Below are 22,009 nucleotides of genomic sequence, written 5' to 3'. Positions count from 1 at the left end.
CTATAATTTCCACGGGAACTTTAAGAAGTTAAGCATTTTAAACTTTATTCATGCCATAAAAGTGAAGTGATAAAAATAAAACCAGAACAACAAAAAAGCAAGGAAGAGATCTGACACCCATGAGGCCACCCAAAATAAACACTGCAAGTCTAAAAAAGTCCCTCAAATAGTTTGTGTTCATGCTGAATTATATAAGATTATGGTGTGAAATAGCATACAGCATAATTGTTCTCTGATGAAATTATATCTACAGTGACACTAGATATTGCAATATTTAACTTAATATTATATTCTTACATGTATGTATCTTTTAAAGTTCTATTTTGAAATGTGTCTACTCTGAAAACATTGGGCTAATATGTGTCTACATTCACTATCTCTTCTTCATTACAAGTTTACTTGTATTTTCATACCTCCATTCGAACAAACACATTTACAAACACCTCACAGTCCACAAATATGAATATTCAAATGAGTTGAAATGATTTCCATTTTTTGTTAGAATTTGCAATGAATTGTATCAATATACAGGGAAAATGAATTGCAATATATCACAGAATCAAATCAAATCAAATCAAATGTGGCCCAAATATCATAATAGTAAACATTTTGGCCAATTATCACCTTTAACACATCACTGAACATGCTTGTCTGTGTTCATGAACTCCACTTTTTCAGTCTATATGCAAATGAATGGATGGGGCACATCTGCATGCTGTAGGATCCCTCCTGACAGCAACGGACTCTCTGGGGAGGCTAGTAACGATTGGGGCGTTGATAACTGAGCTCCCACACTGACAAACTCCCAATGCAATACCCCCCTAAAAGCTGTGTGTGTGTGTGTGTGTGTGTGTGTGTGTGTGTGTGTGTGTGTGTGTGTGTGTGTGTGTGTGTGTGTGTGTGAGCCAGAGGATGAAGTCCCAGAATCAGATGTCAATGCAGACACAAATACAACAGAGACAGACAGAGTTCTGTCAAGTATTTCCTGTTTATCAGCGTCTAGAAAGAAAAACAAGGGGTTAAGCGAGCAGTAGCATCCTTGTACGTGCATGCACTTGCCTTTTGTATTGATTTTTTCTTTTTTACATAGGTCTGGATGAAAGGAAGCCCATTCTCTGATCCAGCCGGAGTAATCTTGTTAAAACGGGGCGACTGGAGGGAGACGTTTAGGACTGAGTGGTATATAATTGTATAAATAACGCCTGATTGATTTCAGTCAGAGCGCACTTTAATCAGAGTAATGCGGGATACTGCCGGTCTTCATCAATGAGAGGAACAATGATGTGACACGATAGAAATGACATGCCAAAAGGAATTCTCTAATGTCCAGTCGGACATTTTCATCTTTCTTAGGCTGAAATACATTCAGCATTCTTACTTCCCTGGCTAGCCTACCTTATTGTTATCATCACTCATTCCTCTCTTGGGTGTGCTGTTTGGGATAGAATGCAACCCGTGTTGTACAGGATAGAATACAATCTTGCTTCAGTTAGACATGGTTTGAGATTAACTTATATAATTATATATATTTGTTGTTGTTGTTGTTGTTGTTGTTGTTGTAATTGTGTTGCACAAATGAAAATGGAAAGCATTTTAACAGAAGGCTGGTTTAAATCTCAGCTAATGACCTGAAGGGTCAATGTGAAAGGCTAATTCATGTAAATAGCTTCTCTGTCTGATAGTCACTGTCATTCACAAAACACCGTCCCTCGCCAAACACCGTTACGCCCCCTCCCCACAAATATAGGAACTACGCGTATGAAGACATAATACACTTAAATCTAAGTCTATTTGGTGGTGAAATCATGAAAAGAACAAACGTCTAGCAGCAACACATATGCGAGAGAATGGTCAAAAGAGCTCCGAGTAATCCAGGATATTGAGCGGAAGTCCTTTCCCAGACAGGGCTGGGTCGCCCAGGGAGAAGATGAGCCCTCACGCGGGAGCAAGGGGGCTCATGCCAGGAACAGATGCTGTGATGATCACGTCACTGATCCCTACACACCCACCTCCCTTTGGACTTAAAATCTCCCCTGAAAAACCAGCATAATTTCTGTGCAACCGTTTTTATGATAGCCGGCTTCCCAAAGTCTCCAGTTAGATGTGTAGTCGCGGTAGCAAAAAGGCTACCCCACAATCCTAGGCTACTGATTTCCCCACCGCAAGACATTAAAATAAACGTAGGCTACTAACCAACATCTCTGACATCTGTAAATTCCTGGACTCATAAATCACGCTGTGGAGCCTTTCCTTGATCAATCCCCTTCTTCCGCCCATGGCCTGCGCATGGCTGCCTAGCAACAACACGAGCACCGCTGCAACATCAGCACCACTCTCCTCCACACCGTGGTCGGGACGTAGCCAGGGATTTAACTAATGGCCATCTGCATTCAACCTCAATGTCCGTATCATATTGCATAGGAGATCAATCTTGGTTTGCAACATAGGCTAAATGCATTTAGGACTGTGTCTTCGCTGTCAACGGTAATGCTACTTGCATCACGTTATGTGCTTCATACATTTAAGCACACGGTGTTCGTGTTGCAGCTATGTCCTCGTTCTCACAAGGACCCGCTTGTTTAAGTGTAAGATACATGAGATTCCTAAAGATTTATGCGTAGACTAGGCCTATTAATAATGTCTAGTCCTGTCACGCTTCGGTGGAGAGCTCTCTGTCATTCAGCCCTCTAGCTGAATTAGAACAATTCAATAGCATTAAGCCCGTGTGTTAACACACAAAGATCACCACAACATTGCCTACAGGCCTCCAAGCCTATTTAATAGATACCTGGTGTTATTTAGGCATGGGGCAATTAGCCCTTCTAACCTCCAACATAAGCTGGATATTATTAGTGAACGCAAGCTATCCAAAAATCTGTTCATTTATTTCTATAGAAAGGGTCAATGAGTCGCGTCTAACGTTTTGTCCAGCTTCACGTCATGGTCTTATGGTCTTGGACGCTGAAAACTGACTTCCTTCCCACCTACGATGGGAGGTGTAGGCTTGTGCAAAGCACCATTTTGAGATATTAAACCTTGTGGCAGAAGGGCAATGTGTAGATTTGGGTGCAATACAGACAATACATTGAAATCTCCCTTTTTATATAAATGGATATCCTACTATTCATATTATAGTATATTTCAACTTCAAATAAAATGTGATAAATGACGCATCATCTGCACTTTGCAATTTCATGCGCAGCAAGCATATAATATACAAAATAAAATCAGCTTTGTAAACACCTTACCTTACAGCATTCTCCAACGCCTTGTCCTCTGAACATATAGGCTAGCTGCTTAGACTACGTCTACGTTTAAGAAAATAACAGGCAGTTCTAAATTATGTTATAGAACAGTGCATTGATAAAATAAAAAGTTCGAAAATAATATTGTATTTCAAAATAATAAGTTCCTATATCCCTCTTGACTCCTGATATTTTAATGTCTCCCGCTCGCTGCACATCCCCCGGTTGTCGTCGTTCATCGCAGCCTAGTCCAGCCCACCGCCACGCCTGCCAACGCTTTGACCTGCTTGTATCCCTGAACCAAACATCCACGTATCTCCGTCCATCTATCACTATCAATAAATGGCTACAGCAACATCACGAAACTTCTGCATTTACCCTCATACGGTTGTTGCCCTAAAGCACATACAATGGATATGCAATGTCATGCAGTTGTCTAGTGACAATATGAATATTTCACATATCAGAACCTTGCAGTAGTATTACAAATGGCTCCCCCATCTGGTCTTTTTGTGCACTGCTACATAAAAACATCTCAACTTACATGCCAGTGACGTTTATTATGGGGTTTTCCCCCCACCTAAAAAAATAGGTATATCCATCACCAAAAATTGTTATACATATATATTGTAATTAAAATAATTCATAAGCTCCCATACTTAGAAACATCCCGTGTCCATTTAATGTCCCAGTGTATTATTATCATAAACATAAATAAAACATAAAAACTTAAAACATAGTGTTTTTTGTGAAAGCAAATGTTTGTTTTACATCACCCCGACACCTTAAACCCTCACTTTGGTAAAGGACAAGGTACAGAAATTCACAAGGCAGACATGACTAGCACGCAATGTTACACTGTTTTCCAATAAATGGTTAAAATAAAATATTCACAAAAATATGAGGTGCAGAGACTCTAATGAGCCTGAGGATGAAGGTGAAGCTGAAGCTGAGGCTGGATCTGAAGCTGAGCGGTAAGATCTGGGTGAGTGGAACACGTGGGCTGAAGTGTGGCGTGGTCCACTGGGGCGAACTGAACAATGTACTGGTAAGCAGATTTCACACAGTGCACCACCAAGCCACTAGGCTTCTGATCGTGAAACTGGAACCCTTCTGCAACAATTGGAGTGGGAGCAGATACAACTTCATTGGGCACAGCGCTGGGCATGGAGTCCAGTATCTGAGAATGAGGTCAAGGTTAAGATGGAGAAGGAGCAGACATAAAATACATGGTGTTAGTATGCTGTTGCTAAATCCTGACTTCTACACAGAGTGCACTTGGACTGCGCTTCACACACATCTCACTACAGTGAGAGGTTTTGGAAAATTGTGAAAGTACACTGCTCAAAAAACACTGGTTCATTGGAGTAGCGTCAAGTCAGTCACACTTGTGGGATATTGATCTGGCCAGATATGGAAGAGGTGGTTGTGAATCATATTCACCTGCTTTGATGTCAACAATTTTCTACAGGTGTACTAGAGGGCCAACTGTGAGACGACCCCCAAAACAGGAATGACTTTACAGGTGGTAGCAACTGGTAATTTTCTAATTTTCATCCTTGTGCACTGATTTTTCACTGGAATTGCATTTGGACAGGGTCAGTGTTACTGGTAGCATAAGCCAGTATCTGGAGCCTACAGAGGTTGCACAGGTAGTCCAACTCCTCCAGAGTGGCAGTCAGACCAATACTTTCCATTGCCAGAAAGATTGCTGTGTCTCCCACTGCAGTCTCAAGAGCATGGAAGAGATTCCAGGAAACAGGCAGTTGCTCTAGGAGAGCAGGTCAGGGTGGTAGAAGGTCCTTAACCCAATAGCAGGACCAGTATTTGCTCCTTTGTGCAAAGATGAACAGCAGGAGCCTTGCTGGAGCACTACATGACCTCCAGCAGGCTGCTGGTGTGAATGTCTTAGACCACACAGGTGAACTTGATTCACAACCACCTCTGTTACATATCCAGATCAATATCCCACAAGTGTGACTGACTTGATGCTAATACTATGAACAAGTGTTCCCTTTATTTTATTTTTTTGAGTAGTGTAGTTCACAAGTAGCCTAACTGTAATTGTAGAATTGATCAATGATGCCCTGAAGATCACCTGAACAAGTGCACTGCACACAAATCTATGGCAGTGAACAGTTCCGTTTCAACCATAAGATAAAGAGACTCACCCTCTGAATTTAACTTATCTTTTGAATCCTGTTGCATGTTCACAACGCGTTGAAGCGAATATGACCATAACTGACATTATAAAACCAACCTCATCCACAGTCCAAACAGCAGAGACCCTATCATCTGTATCTGGTAGGCCTAGACTCCCACTTTCAAGGATGTTGTCTGGAGTTTCTCTGTCCTTTGTTGAAACAATCGCAAGACATATTTGTAAAGAATAATATCCAGTAAAAAAATGCTAAAATAGCAGGCATATTCAAGTAATTTCTTTTCCCGACAAATTTAAGTGATTGTCTGTGCAGGTTGGCAAGACAATTTCAGCATATTACTTGTCAGCAAAATGGTTTGGATTTGAATTGCCTACATATAGATAAACATAGGCTACAACAAGAATCTATTTATGCAGATCATTTCAAAGATTATTGAAAGTTGGCAAATGTAGGCTATAGCCTACAACAGTGAATGCTATAATTTAGGTCCCAAATCGTCAGGCCCAGGTTCTCTTTTAAGCTCTTGCATGAGTGTATGTTAGTTAAACTTGAAACTGTTGTTATAACTACATCTCCAAGACTTAAATATCTAACATTATTCCTTACTGAATGGAGAGAGGGGGGTCAGACAATATCAGTTACACTCACACAAGTGTCCCGGAGCACAGCTGTCAATAGTCTGATGTATTCAGTGGCTGCCTTCAGCATGTCCACTTTACTGGGCTTGCGGCCAAGCGGCATCACTGGCACTATGCGCTTCAGGTGAGAGAACATGGCGTTTAGGCTCTTCACCTGAGACAAGAGAGAAATTCAGTCAACATACAGACACTCAAGCAGTGTCAATGCATAGCCTACTTAGCCTTAAATGACCATTTTTAGCATTGTTATCTTAACAGAACTTCTTGGTTGTATGGCAGAAACATCCCAGGTAGCACTGCATGCCTCATTTAGTTCGTTGACATGTCCGCTATCAGATGACACGGACGACATGGCTACTTTTGTAGCATCAAAATCAGATGGAGTAGGCCTAGGCTAATCTTTGAAAGCTGCGCAACACACCTGAGAGGTAGGCCTAGCCTACTGGCTAATTTATAGTTTTGGGCTGATGAATTAACAGACATGCACACTTACCCTTAATCGTTCCTTGGCATTAGCCAGCTGTCTTTTCTTGACGGCTTCATCCCTGTCCTCAGCGGTAATGTAGACGTCGCCGTTTGTGCGCTTTAATTTAACAATATTGACATGAACAGGAAGCAATGGCTCACCAGTTTCTTGCAAAAAAATATCACCCATTAACTCACGTTCAGGAACATTCATTAAAATGGCCTTTATCTTTCTAGCAGACATAATCTGTTGTGAATGCTATGATATGAAAGAAACGCACAATGTTTAAAGACACAACTGAAGTTTGGAACTTTGTTGTTAACTTCGCAAAACGCACTTTAGATCAGTGAACAACTGAATTGACGCTTGAGTCATTAAGCGAAATCTCACTTAGGCTACAGGTGTGCACCCTTCAACCCCTTAACTGTCTCATTAGCATCACCAAAGCTGTGGGGCCTACACAGATATTTTTAAAAGGCATTGTGTATGACTGTAGTTCATCCACTAGATGTCAGGGTTTGGGCGCAAACAGATTGAAATGATGCCCTCTCATGAGTTCAATGCTCAAAGCTGCCCCCACTGTTTCATTCACATTGGTTTACAGTTCATACAACTACCAACCACATGAGAAAATAAACAAAAGTGAATCACCATTGTTAACAGTGGAATCTGAACAAAGTGAATCAACCTGTTCTGCTCAGCTACCTCATATCATGTGCACTTCAATCTTACAGTTACAATGTTGTTATTAATATAACATATTTGCTTTGTATTTAGGCTATTTTTAATCTTAAACCTCATACTGATACTGCACTATTCCCACTCTCTTCAATTGTATATTGCATCCTCCATCTTGCCTGTGCTTGTTGGGGTGTCCACGACCATGGTATACCTTGACAGGGACAACAACGCCACCCATAGCGTCTATTTATTTGTAAATGTACATACTGTATTCATTCCTTTATTCTTATACATAACTTACTGCCCTTATTCTTTTTTGCTGTTTTTTAGTGTTATTGTTGAGTGTTGTACTTGAGTGCAAAGATTAACCGGAGTCAAATTCCTTGTTATTTACGCAAACCTGGTCAAGCTGATTCTGATTCTGAGTGATAGAATTTGTAGCTTTAACAGCTCCAGTCCTGAATGTGAATATTACGTTTCCCTTATCAAAAAATCCTAATGGATTCCAATCAGATTTTGGAACCAAGATTTAGGAATCCTAGCCTATAGGATTTTGGTTACAAAATCTGATTGAATCCTAGGATTTTTTTTTATGAGGGTATTTTTTGTTTTGTTTTGTTTCATGATCATCTTTCTCCACTCATGAAGCAGCCCATAAGAAAGAAAAGATCGGGGATTTCTCCATTATCTATTATATTTCTCCTAAACATACTTGAGTTCCTATAATATTAGGCTACCATATGAAATGTTGACCATTTCCTTGTATTTTTCTTAATTTAATTTATTGAGAAACAGCCCTTCTATCTAAACACAAGTATAACTTACGTTAAAGATATTAAAAATACTCTTTTCCCCTTCTCAATCAATTGTTATTCTTACTTCTCCTAAGGGGGGTGGGTTCTGATTTATTTCTGGTGAGACAATGAAAAAAACATTTTTAGGTTTAAACATAATATGTCAGACTTTTGAACTTTCTACATTTTATGTAGGCCTACACCTGTAGGCCTCTTGACATCTCAAGTTATAAATAGCTAATCCTTTAATAGCCGCATCATGGATTACACTAACCCTAGACCTTTCTGTGCTTCACTGAGCTAAGACAGTGAATGGAAGCAGTAAAAATGGGCTGAGCGCTGAGATTTGAATGTGAGGTATATATATATATATATATCAGTGACAAAAATGCGGCCATATGGTTTGCAAAGCGTGTGTGCATGTGTGTGTGTGTGTGTGTGTGTGTGTGTGTGTGTGTGTATGCGAGCACACGTGCACACGTGGGTGTGACACCTTTCATGTAAGGCGAACTCCAATTCCACAATGCTTTTAAAGCTGGTCCTTTATATAAAAAAAGGCCTCACAAACAGATCCGCAACGTAACTGCCTAAAGCTATTCTAATGGAAGAAAGTGAAGAAGAAATGGCTGCATAAAAAAATATTGTTGAAGGCCAAATGGCACAACAGTATTACAAGAACCAGTGTAAACTCTTCCACTCACATGTTTATTTTAAACTGAATCAGTCATGTCATCAACCTCTTTTAAAGCTCATAAATGTCAAACACATAAATGTCAGGTTATCTTATCTCTAACCCCTAACGCTGTCATTATTGTACGACTTAGTGTGGGTCAGTCTTCAGTGAAGAACAAAAATGAAAATAAAAAAGGGGGTGTAAAAGATTATTACAGATTAGCATAACCTTTACAGACAGACTACAGATTGTACACTGGATTATTCATTTTGCCATTTGTGTTTTCACAGGCACGACAATTGGCCTTTATAGTTGGAGTGAAGTTGCAAACATAATTGGCCTTTACTTGAAGTGAAGATGCAACGTAATGACAAGCCCACAACTGGGTAACTCTGTTACCAAACTCTTCCCCCAGTTATCCACCAATTATTACCACATGAGGTGATGTCCATGATTACATTTTCATGAAAGCACCATTATGTAAGATTTTGATGACAAAACTATCATTCAAAATACACTGTCTTGAATATTGCATTTGAGTTTTGGGCCTTTTCCCTGGTTCAGATTCAAAGAGACTGAGGTGTGTTAAGTGAATAGACTGCTGCTCTTCAACAGTGGACTTCAGAATCAGCTACAGTACACCCTTAAAATGAATTTGTTGTCCAGATAGGGACAACACAGTTTCTGTTGTTTCCAACACATGTTTTATTTGTTACAGAATATGTGTTTTAACACACCTGTGTCCAGATCCAGAATATGTGTTTAAACACATCTGTGCCCAGATAGGGATGACACAGTGTGTTGTTTCCAACACATTCGTTTTGAGAGTGTACCTCCTCACATGCAGGAGACAAAAGTTGTGTCCTCAATGAAATTCCCACACTGGAGCATCTACTGACTTAGAGGTGTTTTGCCTGTCCTCACCCTTGTACTATTTCAACTCAAGAGAAGAAGTCCTCTGTCATTTGAAAGTGGCCTTCTTTATGATAACCACAGGGGTCTTCACAGCCTCCCAACACTTCATTTGATATTTACAAACAGGGTTAATATTAATCAGTGTCAACCCTACATTTCCCGTCTTTAAAGGTTAGACTCAATGAAGTTAGTCTGTAGTAGGCTATCCTACCACTAAACATTGTACCACTAAACAAAGATCCATATAAAGGTGTTCCGGGTGATTTGCCTAGATTATGGCTTTGAATAGTTTTGAAACTTTCAAGAGCCATAACCATAATTATTCTACTTTATGTCGATTATGTTTTTCAATTATTCCATTGCATGTAGGCTACTTCATTGTTCAAACTATTATAAAACTATTACCATTTTATGCTTTTATTAACTAGGCCTACTATTCTTTGTTTTTGTAATGCATAGGCCTAAAGCACATTGAATTAGGTATGAAATGTGCTACATAAATCATAATCGCTTAATACAATGTCATATTTTTGCTATGCTAAAATTCCATTTGAAATTTAGTTTCATTATTGTATTGATGTATCTGGATTTCAATCCACTTATGGAAATAGAATGACATTAAGTTCTCTGACCAGCAAAACAAGGCAAAGCCAGGTGAGATGATATTTGGACAAAAATGTTAGAAATGAAAATTCTAAATTCTTTTCAATGCTTAGGCTCCTGAAAAAGGTGCGAGAAAATAGCCTATTGGGCAAAAATGCCTATAAAGTACCAATGACATGTTAAAATAAACAGCCCAAGATTTCCCAAGCCACCAGTTTGGTGGAATGGCAGAGTAGCCTTGAAAGTAGCCCAAAGTGTATTTACTGTAGGCTAATTTCAGTCTTTGCCAGTAAATTATTAAAGTAGCCTATAGGCCTATGCTGCGCTAAGGCCTATTAATAGGCCTAGGTCTACACAGATTAATGGATTCATATTTGGGCAGTCATAGTTGCTGTAACTGTTGCTGTAACTGTAAACGCCTTATGAAGTAATAGCAGAGACACTTATATATGGTAATAGTCTAGAGTAGTAGTAATTGTTGGTCAATTAGTTAAAATTAACCCAACCACCCTGACACTATTCCTATTTACTCTCCACCACACCTTCCATGTGACCAATAGTCGTCAATGACTCCAATGACGCGAAAATGCTCTACAAGAAGTCACTTCGGAGATGGGTGAAGTTGTAGCGATTAGGTGACTCAGTGCCAGTGTGTTCATGAGTAGCCTCCGGAAAAGACCGAATTGACTTCGCAACAGTTTCTCAAATGTGACGGGAATGTTTGTCTAGTGGTTCGAAAGTTTAGTTAAGAAGCTGGCCCTTTAGAAAATCAACAGGTACCTTTATTTATCACATAGGGACAGCAGGGCATTGCCACGATGATAGCCTCGCATCTCCTGGCGTACTACTTCACAGAGCTCCACCATGACCAAGTACAAAAAGTAAGTAGCTAGCTAACTAATGCTGGCTGATTAAGTAAACCAACTAACTCAACTAAGGGTAAAATTTATCACTGGTCTGTGACTGTGATAATTGGTCCGACTTTATGTAAGGTAGCTTACTGATAGCTAACGTTAACGTTACACACTGTCTTTGCGAATCATCGGCTAAAAACCCCTAAAATTTTGCCTAGTTAGCTTAGCTACGTTTAGGTGTGTTAAACGTGACTAAGCTGCCTTATGTGCTCTCTCACAAATGTACACGTGTGAAATAAGTAACGTTAACGTTAGTGGTAATGTTTTCTGCATCACTTTACTTGGAACTTGCCTGTTGCCTTTCACATCAGTAGCCTAACTTGGCCATGAATGTCAGTGGCTATAATTTGTCCTCATCAGTCCACGAAACTCCTCTAACTTGACTTCAAGTATTATGTCCTCAATTTCTCTTTGTAATTTCGCCATTTCGTCTTTAAATTAATAATGTATGTGTACTAACCATGCCACATTCGGTTTCTGTCTAGTCTGTCAGCTAATGTTACGTCAGAGGAGAGGAATAGTTCCGCGTTTTTGGCACCAAAATGTAATGGCTTGCTCTCCAGGTGTCTCGCTGAACAGGGAAATAAGTCCCGTATAGGTCTCCATGAGTTTGAAATAAACTCGATGAAATCGAAGTCGTTTACATCACATTTGGAGCATGTGTAGATAGCTAGTATGGTGGATAAACCATAGCATATTATATTGGTCATTCGATGTGATGTGTGCCATTACACTACGGACTGATTGCACGGGCTCCTGCAAGCTGAAACATGAGCCTTGTTCTGCCATAAGAGAACGTCACGAGTGGTGTTCAGTGCTTTCCAAAGCGTTCCAGTGCGTTCCAACTTGTTCCAGTGCCGCGTCTGATTCTCCACACTGAAATTGCTACTAATGAAAGGAGTTAGACGCTGAAGACACAATGGGTGTAATAATGAGCCTTCATGTTGACTAATCCAGGGCTGAACTGGGTGACCCTTAGAGTTGATTTTTTGCAGATGTTACTGCCTTCCAACAGTAGGCCCAAGTGGCATGTCCTCTGTGGCCACTGCTTTAGCATACACCAGAGGTCAGTGCAGCCTACAGAGCTCTTGAAGCCCATCTGTCTTGTCACATAGTCCTCTCTATTTTCTGCAAAATTAGGTGTTCTGGCCCTCTGTTAGTCCTTTTAGATGGTAGAGTGGGTAGCACTTGTTGTTCCCACTTATTGAGTTAATATGTGAACTTCCATTGCAGCTCCTGTAGTTCCCAGTGGTTTTGATAACAGCACTAGGCCTACTTGCGTGATTCTGGCTTTATCTTTGATGACAAATGATCTGTGATAGGATACGCATTCATTATCTTTATTTATTATGTATTATAAATGAACACCATGTACAAGGTGGGATTATGGCGCAGATCTGTGGTCAAATCATGTTGGCCTCTGTCATGACTGATAATTCGCTTAGTTGATTCGGTTACTCTTAGTGGTTTAACGCCAAGGTGACTCTTAAGCACTGGTTTTACTTTACGGTTTTGTTGTAGGCAATACAACAAGCTCACACTCAAATGTAAGTCTTTGTTTCTATTTTGTTCCATGCAGGGACGTAATGTTGGCACAGAAAGTCCCTCTGCGAGTATTTGTGGCCTTTGTGTTATGTCGTGGTATGCTGTGAGGTATAAGTTATATTGTCACTAGCCACGGCTGATCAAATTTCTTCTTTCATGGTGCTGACCGTGTCACTATGCAAGGGAGTATTTATATGTCTGGCCCAGAGCAGTATATCATTTGAAGATGTGAGCCCAGTTCAAGCCTCCCCAGCCTTCCTAGTGACATGTAATACTGACAACCGGGCGGCTACCTTGTGAGTTTCACAACACTGTAGTCCCTCAAGGGGACTGTGTGACATTTTGTTACCCTGTGGAGTCAATTAAGGGGAAGTGTGGAAACATATACTGGCCTGGTTGGAGAGAAGTCTTTTCAGTTCATTGCAGGTCATGTAGGCCTAACTAATATATATATATATATATATATATATATATATATAATAATTCATACATAGCTACATTTATTTTTCAATAGCTACATTTATTTTTCATCTCCAAAGTCTGTCAAGTGACTCATCTGTTAGACTATCTATTTCTATGCCATAACAGCAGCAGGTATTGTCTATGAACAGACATATCTGTGTGGCTTTATTATTAATGGAGCTAAGTAATGGAAAAGCTATAGCTCTGCAAACACCTAACATCATACATGGCACAGTCATAATCAATAGAATCTATTTTCTTTTCTTGTTAAGCGACCTTGGGTATCTTGAAAGCTTGGGTATCTTGTTGCTAAGTATTTTCACTGTCTTTCTTCAGGTTGACCAGTATCTGTACCACCTCCGTCTGTCTGAGGAGAATCTGATGGACGTGTCGATGCGGTTCCGCCGTGAGATGGACCGCGGCCTGGGTCGGGACACAAGCCCCACAGCAGCTGTGAAGATGCTGCCCACATTTGTTCGCTCCACCCCTGATGGAACCGGTGAGGATTATCCTTCAATTTTATTCTGGTTTTTTTTGCGACCATGATATTTCTCTGTTCTCTTCCTTTCCCATGGGCACTGTTACATTTTAGTTGAGGTCATTAAAGGTCATTAAAGTTTGCCTTATATTTAGCAACTTCCCCTTGGGGGGAAAAAAAAACTCTTGTTTTGGTAAATATTCAGACCGTAGGATTTGATGAGAAACTGATATGCACTCTTGTTAGTCTAATGATAAAATGATCTAAACCAGACTAGGGAATTAGTTTGAATGTTTCCGCCATGTATATTGAAGTAAATTACTGTGAGAGCAAAGATTTTTTTCCCCCTTGTCCTATTAAATTCAGTGAAGTCCTGTTTTGTTATTTCTAATAGGTCCATCTCCAAGCTTTATTTAGTGCTACTGACTGATGGACAGCGAACAGCTATAAGCAGACCTGCGGCTTGTCCTACAGTGCGATGCTCGATTAGTGGGTTAGCGATGTATGTTGGGCTCAAAGCCAGGGTATGCTGTCATACGAAAGTGGATCTGTTTTAGCGCCGCTCTATCACCGTGGTGTCTTGTGCTGCCAACCAAACCTGGTCGGGAGCAGGTTAGTTATACTCAAATTGTGTAAAACTACCGCCCTCTGCCAAATCCTACTGACCAATCAATTATCTTGAAAAACGAAGTAATCTCAAGTGTAAGATTCTGTCATATATTTTACAGATGGAGCTCCGCCTATCCAAACTTTTTGAATCTCGAAGGTGCTTTTAACTATAGTGTGCGTGAAAATATGCCACTACTATGGACGTGCATACCATACAATATCTGTTGACCATAGTTTTTTTGATGTTATAGGTTAGACACTAAAAATGTACCACCCCAGATTACGCTATCGCTCTTAAATGCAGTAGTAATCGTTTTTTGATATCGGTGGTCTTGTGCATCTCCACGTTTCACAATTGGCCAACATCTATCTATCTATTAATGCAAGGAATGTTTGACACACTAACCTTGCAACACAATGATTTATTACATTTTGAGGGACTAGTTTCTCAATATCAATCCACTACTGCCATACAAGGAACAAAGTAAAGGCTATTGCAATGCGATGCAAGGTTAGTTTTATTTCTAACTTTGTTCTGTCAACACAGACATGTGCATCGATAGTCTGACGTTATAATTTATTTGTTTCGGGTGTTCTGTGGAGTGGATTAAGACTGTTTTCAGTGGCAGGCTGGATGTTACCGTTGACTTGCGTTACCTCTGCACCAGAGTAGCACCAGATGAGCGCTGCAATTTAAGGAAGGGCAGAAATTCACTGAAAATGGTCTCCACCGACCTATATATCACCCCGACTAAGTTGGAAATGAGGTCCTATGTCCAAAATTCCGAACTATTCCTTTAAGTTATTTGTCTATGGTCTGCTCCTCAAAGTAGAGAAAAAAATATCTCCTTAATTTTCACTTTTGTATAAATTTTCACACAGGTTTTGGATTCGGTTAAAATAAAATAAAAACATTTTCATCACCCACTTTCGTTTCACTGGCCACAAGGCTCCCGATCAACAGGCATCCATAGGCCAAAAGAAAGCACTGCAAGAATACCTAGCTTTATTTGTGATTTTTATACCATTTACCACCTTTTTTCACTATGGTGACATGCCCCCACAATCAACATTGGGGGGGGATTACGCCCTCTCCATAACCCCCCACCACCACAAATTGGGTCTGTGGATCTGCAATGCTGAGCAGCATTTCAATATCCAGTCTATTCAACAACATCTCCTCCTCACATCATCATGCTCCTTTCTATAGCCGTCCAGGGTATGCAAATAGTGCTTAAAATGGAAATAAAGCTCCCACGATGGATGTCTACGCTGGCCCTGTGTCTCTGAGCTGTGCCCCTTGTGTCCTTAACTCTCCAAACTGTCGTAATGAGAGCCTTCTCTCTCTCTCTCTCTCTCTCTCTCTCTCTCTCTCTCTCTCTCTCTCTCTCTCTCTCTCTGGTCTTTTTGCCATCAGCCACAGCATGTTATTTTGTCATTTAGGACAAGCACTTGCCATGTTGAGTGAAGTAGTTAGATAGGCCTGCTGGGCGAGGGAGTCAAGTGTGGGGAAATTGTTGCAGACTAATGGGCAAAGTGGGTAACAGAAATGGTGCTAGACAGACGTCAGTAGCAACACCAGAGGCCCAGAGCAGCCCTCCTGGAGGAAATGGAAAGTCCAAGCCAAGCCTTTGTTTACACAGCCTGTTGACTGGAGTCATTATTGGCACGTTACAGTCCAGTCATTCAGATAGCGCTGCCTGTTGGGTCTGCACTGTGACGCAGTAGCCTACACTCTGCTGTTTGCATGACCTAGGTTTGAGCAAGATAGCATTGCCACTGGTCTGCAACAGCACGGTCACCAGATAGTACAGTACAGCACAGTCTCAGAGCATGGGCGGCGCATTCCAGGTGCTTCATCATGTGCTACATGTAATGGTGCACTATAGAAAGACACTGTTGATTGTTTAACAAAGTGCACCCCTGGGTTAGCCCAGAAGTGAAAATGTGTGAAGACTTACAGTATATTTATCTTTTATTTGTTAGTATTTGATCAATATAGCCTGTACTTTGTCCAAATAATAATTTAACCAGTTGAGGCACTTTGCAGAGGACAGATGAAGATACATGGCACGGCAGATAATGCCTCCACCAAGGAGGTTATGTTTTCATCGGGGCTTGTTTGTATGTCTGTCTGCCTGTTTGTCTGTAACTCAAGAAGTTATTGATGGATTTCGATGAGATTTTCAGGAAAGGTCTGAAATGACCCATGGAGTGATCTGGATCACCGTCTGGATCCAGGAGGGGGTTATTTTCACTTGGCGGAATCTTAAGGATTTTCTTTTATTGATTTACTGCTTAGTAGCACTAGTACTCGGAACAAAACCATGCTCTGTACTGCTTATGCCAGGACAGTCCCATATCGTTCATGGACTTGACTTGGTAGTTCATTATGTGTTTGTGTATGTCTTTGTGTAATTTAAGTGCTTTGCCTTTTGTGCTTAACTTAATTGCTAATGCAAACCTTATCAGATCAGTACAAGGAAGGAAAATAAATGTAAAGGATTGAATTAGATTCAAAGTAAAATGTCAGCATAAAGGACTGCTTGTATGCCCTGTGTGCAGATTCACACATCAGATTGATTTGTTTCAAAACTGCTTTGCGCTTATCCTCCCCTTGGCATATCCTTGCTGCTGTAATCATCAACTTCAGAAGTTGCTATGAATAATATATTTTGTCATGTGATAACATTACCTCCGCCAAGAAGGTTTTCATCAGGGTTTGTTTGTCTGTCTGTCTGTCTGTCTGTCGGTCTGTCTGTTTGTCTACCTGTTTGTGTGCAAGGTAACTCAGATGGATTTCAATAAGATAAAATTTTCGGAGTAATCCGTATCACCATCTGGATGCAGGAGGCAGTTATGTGTTCGCTTGGCGAAGGTTTGAGATCTCTTCTCTGAGTTCTTTTCTAGTTTTTAATGGCATAGCCCTGTTCACAGAAGTGGTGGATGTGGCTTACTCGGAAACACCAGTGTGGATTGTTAAATCAGGCAGAAATATTAGATATGATGTTAGATCTCATAGGATCATGGTTCTCCCACAAGGATTTATTTTGATACTCGGTAGTCTACAATGTGGCAAGTGGAGACCAAACAAATCTAGTGAGCGGCATTTGGGTCTTTACTGAGATTCTCTAGGCTGGTTAGAGATATAGGAAAAGCTGCAACTGTTCAAATAAACAGAGGTAGGCTGATGCTGTTGAAGGATACTGTAGAAACGCTTTATACAATAGCAACTGATCATGGGTAATTCTTAGGTATGCATACTTCAAAGGCTATAGTGTTTATTTAAGTAAGACTGGTTGCATCATCATGTGGGCAAAATCTGTTTGACAGAATATGCATATTGTTAAGTTTAAAAACTATATCAGTTAAGATTATTGCACACAGTCTATGTTATTACATAGTCTTCTTGCCATTTCCGTTAGAATTAAGATAATTCTTAACTTTCTTTCAACATCACAATTGTAGTATATTACAGAGGTTCTCGTGTGGCAGTAGGATGTGTTAAAGTTAGATAGTTAAACCTTTCCTAGTCATGGATGCTAATAGGGAGACCCTTACGCCCGTTTTCTGTGGTGCTAAGCGGATGAGAGTTATAGCCCCCCCCCCCTGTATTCTTAATGGGTTTCATCAGGTCCCTTTCCACAGGTGTATAAAATCAAGCACCTAGATTATGAATGCAGACTGCATGGTGCACCTGTGGAAAGGGACCTGATGAAACCCATGAATATGACCGCAGTTCATTGCAGGTAATCCGCAGCTGAAACTATTATCCATTTTACAGCTGGGTGGACTGACGAGTGCCTTGTCCAAGGGCACAGTGCACAACATCAAGTGGCCATCTGTGATTTGACCCGCCAACATTGCCACCTTAATGTCAAAAGCCTGATCATGAGATGCTCATTCTTTCTTGATGGCCATCATTGTTCATATTAATTGTTTCACAGTACACCTGTATTTTAAGGCTTTTAAAACTGGACACTCATTGGCGAATAGAGATTATTTTGAAAAATGACAAATATTCCTGTTTTTAAAGGTAAATCTGATGTATGTCAAAGGCCTACTATATACAAAAAACTTGTCTCTTGATGCCTTCATACTATAATACTGACATTTGTATCAGTTAATGTGGTTAAATGAAGAATGAAATAATGAATAATATAGCAAATTTGAATCACATCAACATGGGCACAACGATGTGGATTGATCAGTCAGCTATTGTTTTCCCGGACTCCCTTGTTTCCTCCAGAGCAAGGAGACTTCTTGGCACTTGACCTGGGCGGGACCAACTTCCGTGTTCTGCTGGTGAGAGTATCTTCCGACAGCAAGAAGCAGAAGGTTGAGATGGAGAATCAGATCTACGCCATTCCTGAGGACCTGATGAGGGGTAGTGGCTCAGAGGTAAAGGGCATGCACGCACACACGCACACTTGGCTTTTCACCTCACATCTCGCCTTATGAGTTACGCCTGTGCTACATCATTTGGCTTAAAGAGGGTCATCATGAATTAACTTGAATGGCAAGACATGTGTAATCACCCTACAAGCCATTTTGAGTCCTGAAAAGGCAATCGATTGCTTCACTCGTCACAGAGACTAGGAGAAATGAACTAATCTCTGGGATGAATAGGAGGTGGAAGGTCATTAATGTTTGAGAGCAGACCATTGGAGTTCATTATAAATCACAGGTAGCTGCTTCCTGTTGCCGCTAGCCGCAAAACTTGGAGCACAGTATTGGCTTTTTTTTAGTCTCTGGCTCAGGCACTCGAGCAAATTACCAGGTTGAAGTGCTTTGGTAACAGCTGAAAGAACGGCATTATGGAATTAATACTCAGCAATATAGTATGAATACTTGGCTGCCATAATTAATTTAGCTGTTGCGGTACTTATAAGTGTAGTTGCCTTTTTATCAACCTATTTGAAACCACACACATCCAAATCATTCAGATTACCACTTTTAAATAATAATAATAATAATAATTATAACAATAATAACAATAACTAGAAATGCAATTCCAAGGAATTACCAGTGCATGAAAATGCAAAAATAGAATAGATCGATAATGTAGATATGGTTACTAAGGTGTAGCTAGGGTAAACATGGTGGTTGCATAGTTTACAGAGAGTTGATAGTGTGAAGATAGACAGTTTAAAGATGAAACATTCCAGCTCTAACTTAACTAATGATTTCTATTCATGTTAAAATGTTGATTAGCTAACTTAGGTAATGATTTCTAGCAGTTACGTTAAAAATGTTAATTATGCTAGCAATGCTAACTTTATTAACAATGCTAACCAGGTTGATTAGCTAACTTAACCGATGATTTCTAGCAGTAATGCTAAAAATGCTAACTATGCTAACAATGCTAAATTTGCTAATAATGCGAACCAGGTTGATTAGCTAATTTAGTTGATGATTTTTTGCAGTTATGCTAAATATGCCAACAATGCTAACTATGCTAACCATGCTAACTAGCTAACTTGCTAGTGAGGACTTTTATTTTGAAACATTTGTTGCTAGGGTATCCATGGTGGCCACTATCAGGAAACAAGAAGTTACTGTAGTATAATCATGTTGGTTGCTATGGAAACGGTCATAAACACTTAATTTTAATGGTTGCTATGTTGGTTGCTAGGTACATGGAGGTTTCATGTAGTTGACTGGAGGCATAGTGGATGATAACTGACAGTTGGAATGGTAGAACAGTTCAATAGTTGAGTAGTTTCAATGGTTAAATGATTTAATAGTGTAGTATTGCAGTGAGGACTTTTATTTTGAAACAGTTGTGGACAGAGGAAACAGTTTAACAGGATATGTGTAGTCTTCAGAGAGATTGTATGCTTAAAGCCAGAGAAACTGACAGTTGATACAGGTCAGTGATGCGCGGGCTGATCCAAATCGAGCGGGCGACCGCGGTCATGGGTCAAGAAAAAATATTTTTAATGATATGCGGGTCATGTTTGGTCGGGTCGGTAAAAAAAATATGCCGTTATTTTTTTGTCATTTATATCGTACATAATTGTCTTTAGAAGAGAAAGACATAGGTTGCAGCATTCCCACTGAAACGCGATTCTATCCCCCACATTTTGTCACGAACATGTAGAAATGCACTTTGTAACATGTAGTTTCTGCGTAGACAGACCCTCGGCTACACTTGACATGCAGTTGTGTTCTGTTCTCATAGCATATGCTTTCTCTGTCTATGATCTGCAGCTTTTTTCTCGAACTGGCCAGCAGAAAGTGGCAGAATCGTCTACTGAGCAGCGAAGTTTCCGATGCAATGCGTGCTTCTCAAGTCTGATAATTTGCAGCAAGATCGAATGGTATTATGGAAAGAAAAATAAACTAAAAGTTTCCCAAATCAGGAAATACTTCTTAATTTAATGTCATCAAGGCATATAGCCTGGTATGAGCATACAATGTGCGTCCTTGCGCAACTTAGGCCTAGTGGCTCGTTGGAAAGCCCCACGTCTGCACGTCTGCTTTACTAACAATGCTAACCAGGTTGATTAGCTAACTTAGTTGATGATTTTTTGCAGTTATGCTAAAAATGCTAACTATGCTAACTATGCTAACCATGCTAACTAGCTAACTTGCTAGTGAGGACTTTTATTTTTAAACATTTGTTGCTAGGGTATCCATGGTGGCCACTATCAGGAAACAAGAAGTTACTGCAGTATAATCATGTTGGTTGCTATGGAAACGGTCATAAACACTTAATTTTAATGGTTGCTATGTTGGTTGCTAGGTACATGGAGGTTTCATGTAGTTGACTGGAGGCATAGTTGATGATAACTGACAGTTGGAATGGTTGAACAGTTAAATAGTTGAGTAGTTTCAATGGTTAAATGATTTAATGGTGTATTATTGCAGTGAGGACTTTTATTTTGAAACAGTTGTGGACAGAGGAAACAGTTAACAGGATATGTAGTCTTCAGAGAGATTGTATGCTTATAGCCAGAGAAACTGACAGTTGATACAGGTGTAATCAATTTAACTGGCTAGTCTTAAGAGAGCCAGAGTGTATATGCTTGAAGCCTGAGACAGAGTAAATAATTTAAAAGTTGAATATAGTCTAATTAATGTTGATAGACAGAGAGTTTAATGGATGTTGATAGACAGTGTAATGGGTGGATGAGTGAATGGTCTGAAGAAGATGAATGGATAGAAAGTTGGATGGAATGTGCCTTATATTCTTGTAGAATGGAGAGACACAGCTCTGTACTGAGAGTAGTGGATACAGATACAGGTGTAATCAATTTAACTGGCTAGTCTTAAAGCCAGAGAGAGCCAGAGAGAGAGCTGCTGCACCTGGACTGGCCACCTGGCATAACATTCTAATTGCTGCCGTGATGTCATAATGAGCAATGTTAAGTCTATGGGGAAATAGCTCAATGTTAAATCTATGGGGAAATCGTTTTTTAATTCATAGTTTAAAAAGTATAAAAGTTACAAAGTTGAAAAATACAAAGCAGACATGGCATAAGCAAGACTTACGCAACAACATTTGAATGAAGTTTCTACGTTAAACGGTTCAAGCTGAATTGCGTGCGTTAGAAGTAGTGGAATAATAACTAGAAATGCAATTCCAAGGAATTACCAGTGCATGAAAATGCAAAAATAGATAGATAATGTAGATATGGCTACTAAGGTGTAGCTATGGTAAACATGGTGGTTGCATAGTTTACAGAGAGTTGATAGTGTGAAGGTAGACGGTTTAAAGATGAAACATTCCAGTTCTAACTTAATTAATGATTTCTATTCATGTTAAAATGTTGATTAGCTAACTTAGCTAATGATTTCTAGCAGTTACGCTAAAAATGC

The 22,009-nt window shown here is 39.9% G+C and overlaps 3 protein-coding genes across 9 annotated transcripts in view; 1 reads left to right on the top strand and 2 right to left on the bottom strand.

The window, feature by feature from the left end:
* Positions 1-3,480, bottom strand: part of add2 (adducin 2 (beta)) — a 16,512-nt gene extending 13,032 nt beyond the window's left edge. For 2 of the 6 annotated variants that reach the window (XM_062543117.1, XM_062543120.1), the window contains exon 1: positions 3,249-3,476. The gene's annotated coding sequence lies outside the window, so the exon portion shown is untranslated. Of the gene's footprint in view, positions 1-3,248 lie in introns of all 6 variants that reach the window. The other 4 variants (XM_062543116.1, XM_062543118.1, XM_062543119.1 and 1 more) reach the window with 4 other exon arrangements.
* Positions 3,481-3,785: 305 nt separating this feature from the next.
* figla (folliculogenesis specific bHLH transcription factor) lies at positions 3,786-6,872 on the bottom strand. 2 transcript variants are annotated; one of them, XM_062543123.1, is made up of 4 exons: positions 6,539-6,872; positions 6,056-6,199; positions 5,506-5,598; positions 3,786-4,425 (listed from the first exon to the last, which is right to left on the bottom strand). In XM_062543123.1, the coding sequence occupies exons 1-4, from the start codon at positions 6,752-6,754 to the stop codon at positions 4,162-4,164; spliced, it is 717 nt and encodes a 238-aa protein (XP_062399107.1). In that variant the 5' UTR covers positions 6,755-6,872; the 3' UTR covers positions 3,786-4,161. The 2 variants fall into 2 exon arrangements, with proteins under 2 accessions (XP_062399107.1, XP_062399108.1); XM_062543124.1 differs by lacking the exon at positions 6,539-6,872 and adding an exon at positions 6,278-6,439.
* Positions 6,873-10,788: 3,916 nt separating this feature from the next.
* hk2 (hexokinase 2) overlaps positions 10,789-22,009 on the top strand; it is a 58,158-nt gene continuing 46,937 nt past the window's right edge. The window contains exons 1-3 of the mRNA XM_062543128.1: positions 10,789-11,058; positions 13,435-13,597; positions 18,435-18,586. Of these exons, the coding sequence (XP_062399112.1) occupies positions 10,996-11,058; positions 13,435-13,597; positions 18,435-18,586 (378 nt within the window). The 5' untranslated portion in view covers positions 10,789-10,995. The remainder of the gene's footprint in view (positions 11,059-13,434; positions 13,598-18,434; positions 18,587-22,009) is intronic.

The sequence above is a fragment of the Sardina pilchardus genome, chromosome 8 (assembly GCF_963854185.1).
Source record: "Sardina pilchardus chromosome 8, fSarPil1.1, whole genome shotgun sequence".
NCBI classification, from domain to species: Eukaryota; Metazoa; Chordata; class Actinopteri; order Clupeiformes; family Clupeidae; genus Sardina; species Sardina pilchardus.
The sequence above is the reverse complement of the archived record's forward strand: the minus strand, read 5'-3'. Positions and strand labels throughout refer to the sequence as shown.

Bases quoted from the DNA above. Each gene is read 5' to 3' on its own strand.
- figla (XM_062543123.1), bottom strand. From the start codon at position 6,754: ATGTCTGCTAGAAAGATAAAGGCCATTTTAATGAATGTTCCTGAACGT. The intron at 5,599-6,055 runs GTGAGTGTAACT...GTTTCAACAAAG, and splicing joins CTGTGCTCCGGGACACTTGT to GACAGAGAAACTCCAGACAA. The intron at 4,426-5,505 runs GTTGGTTTTATA...CCTCATTCTCAG, and splicing joins CTGTTTGGACTGTGGATGAG to ATACTGGACTCCATGCCCAG.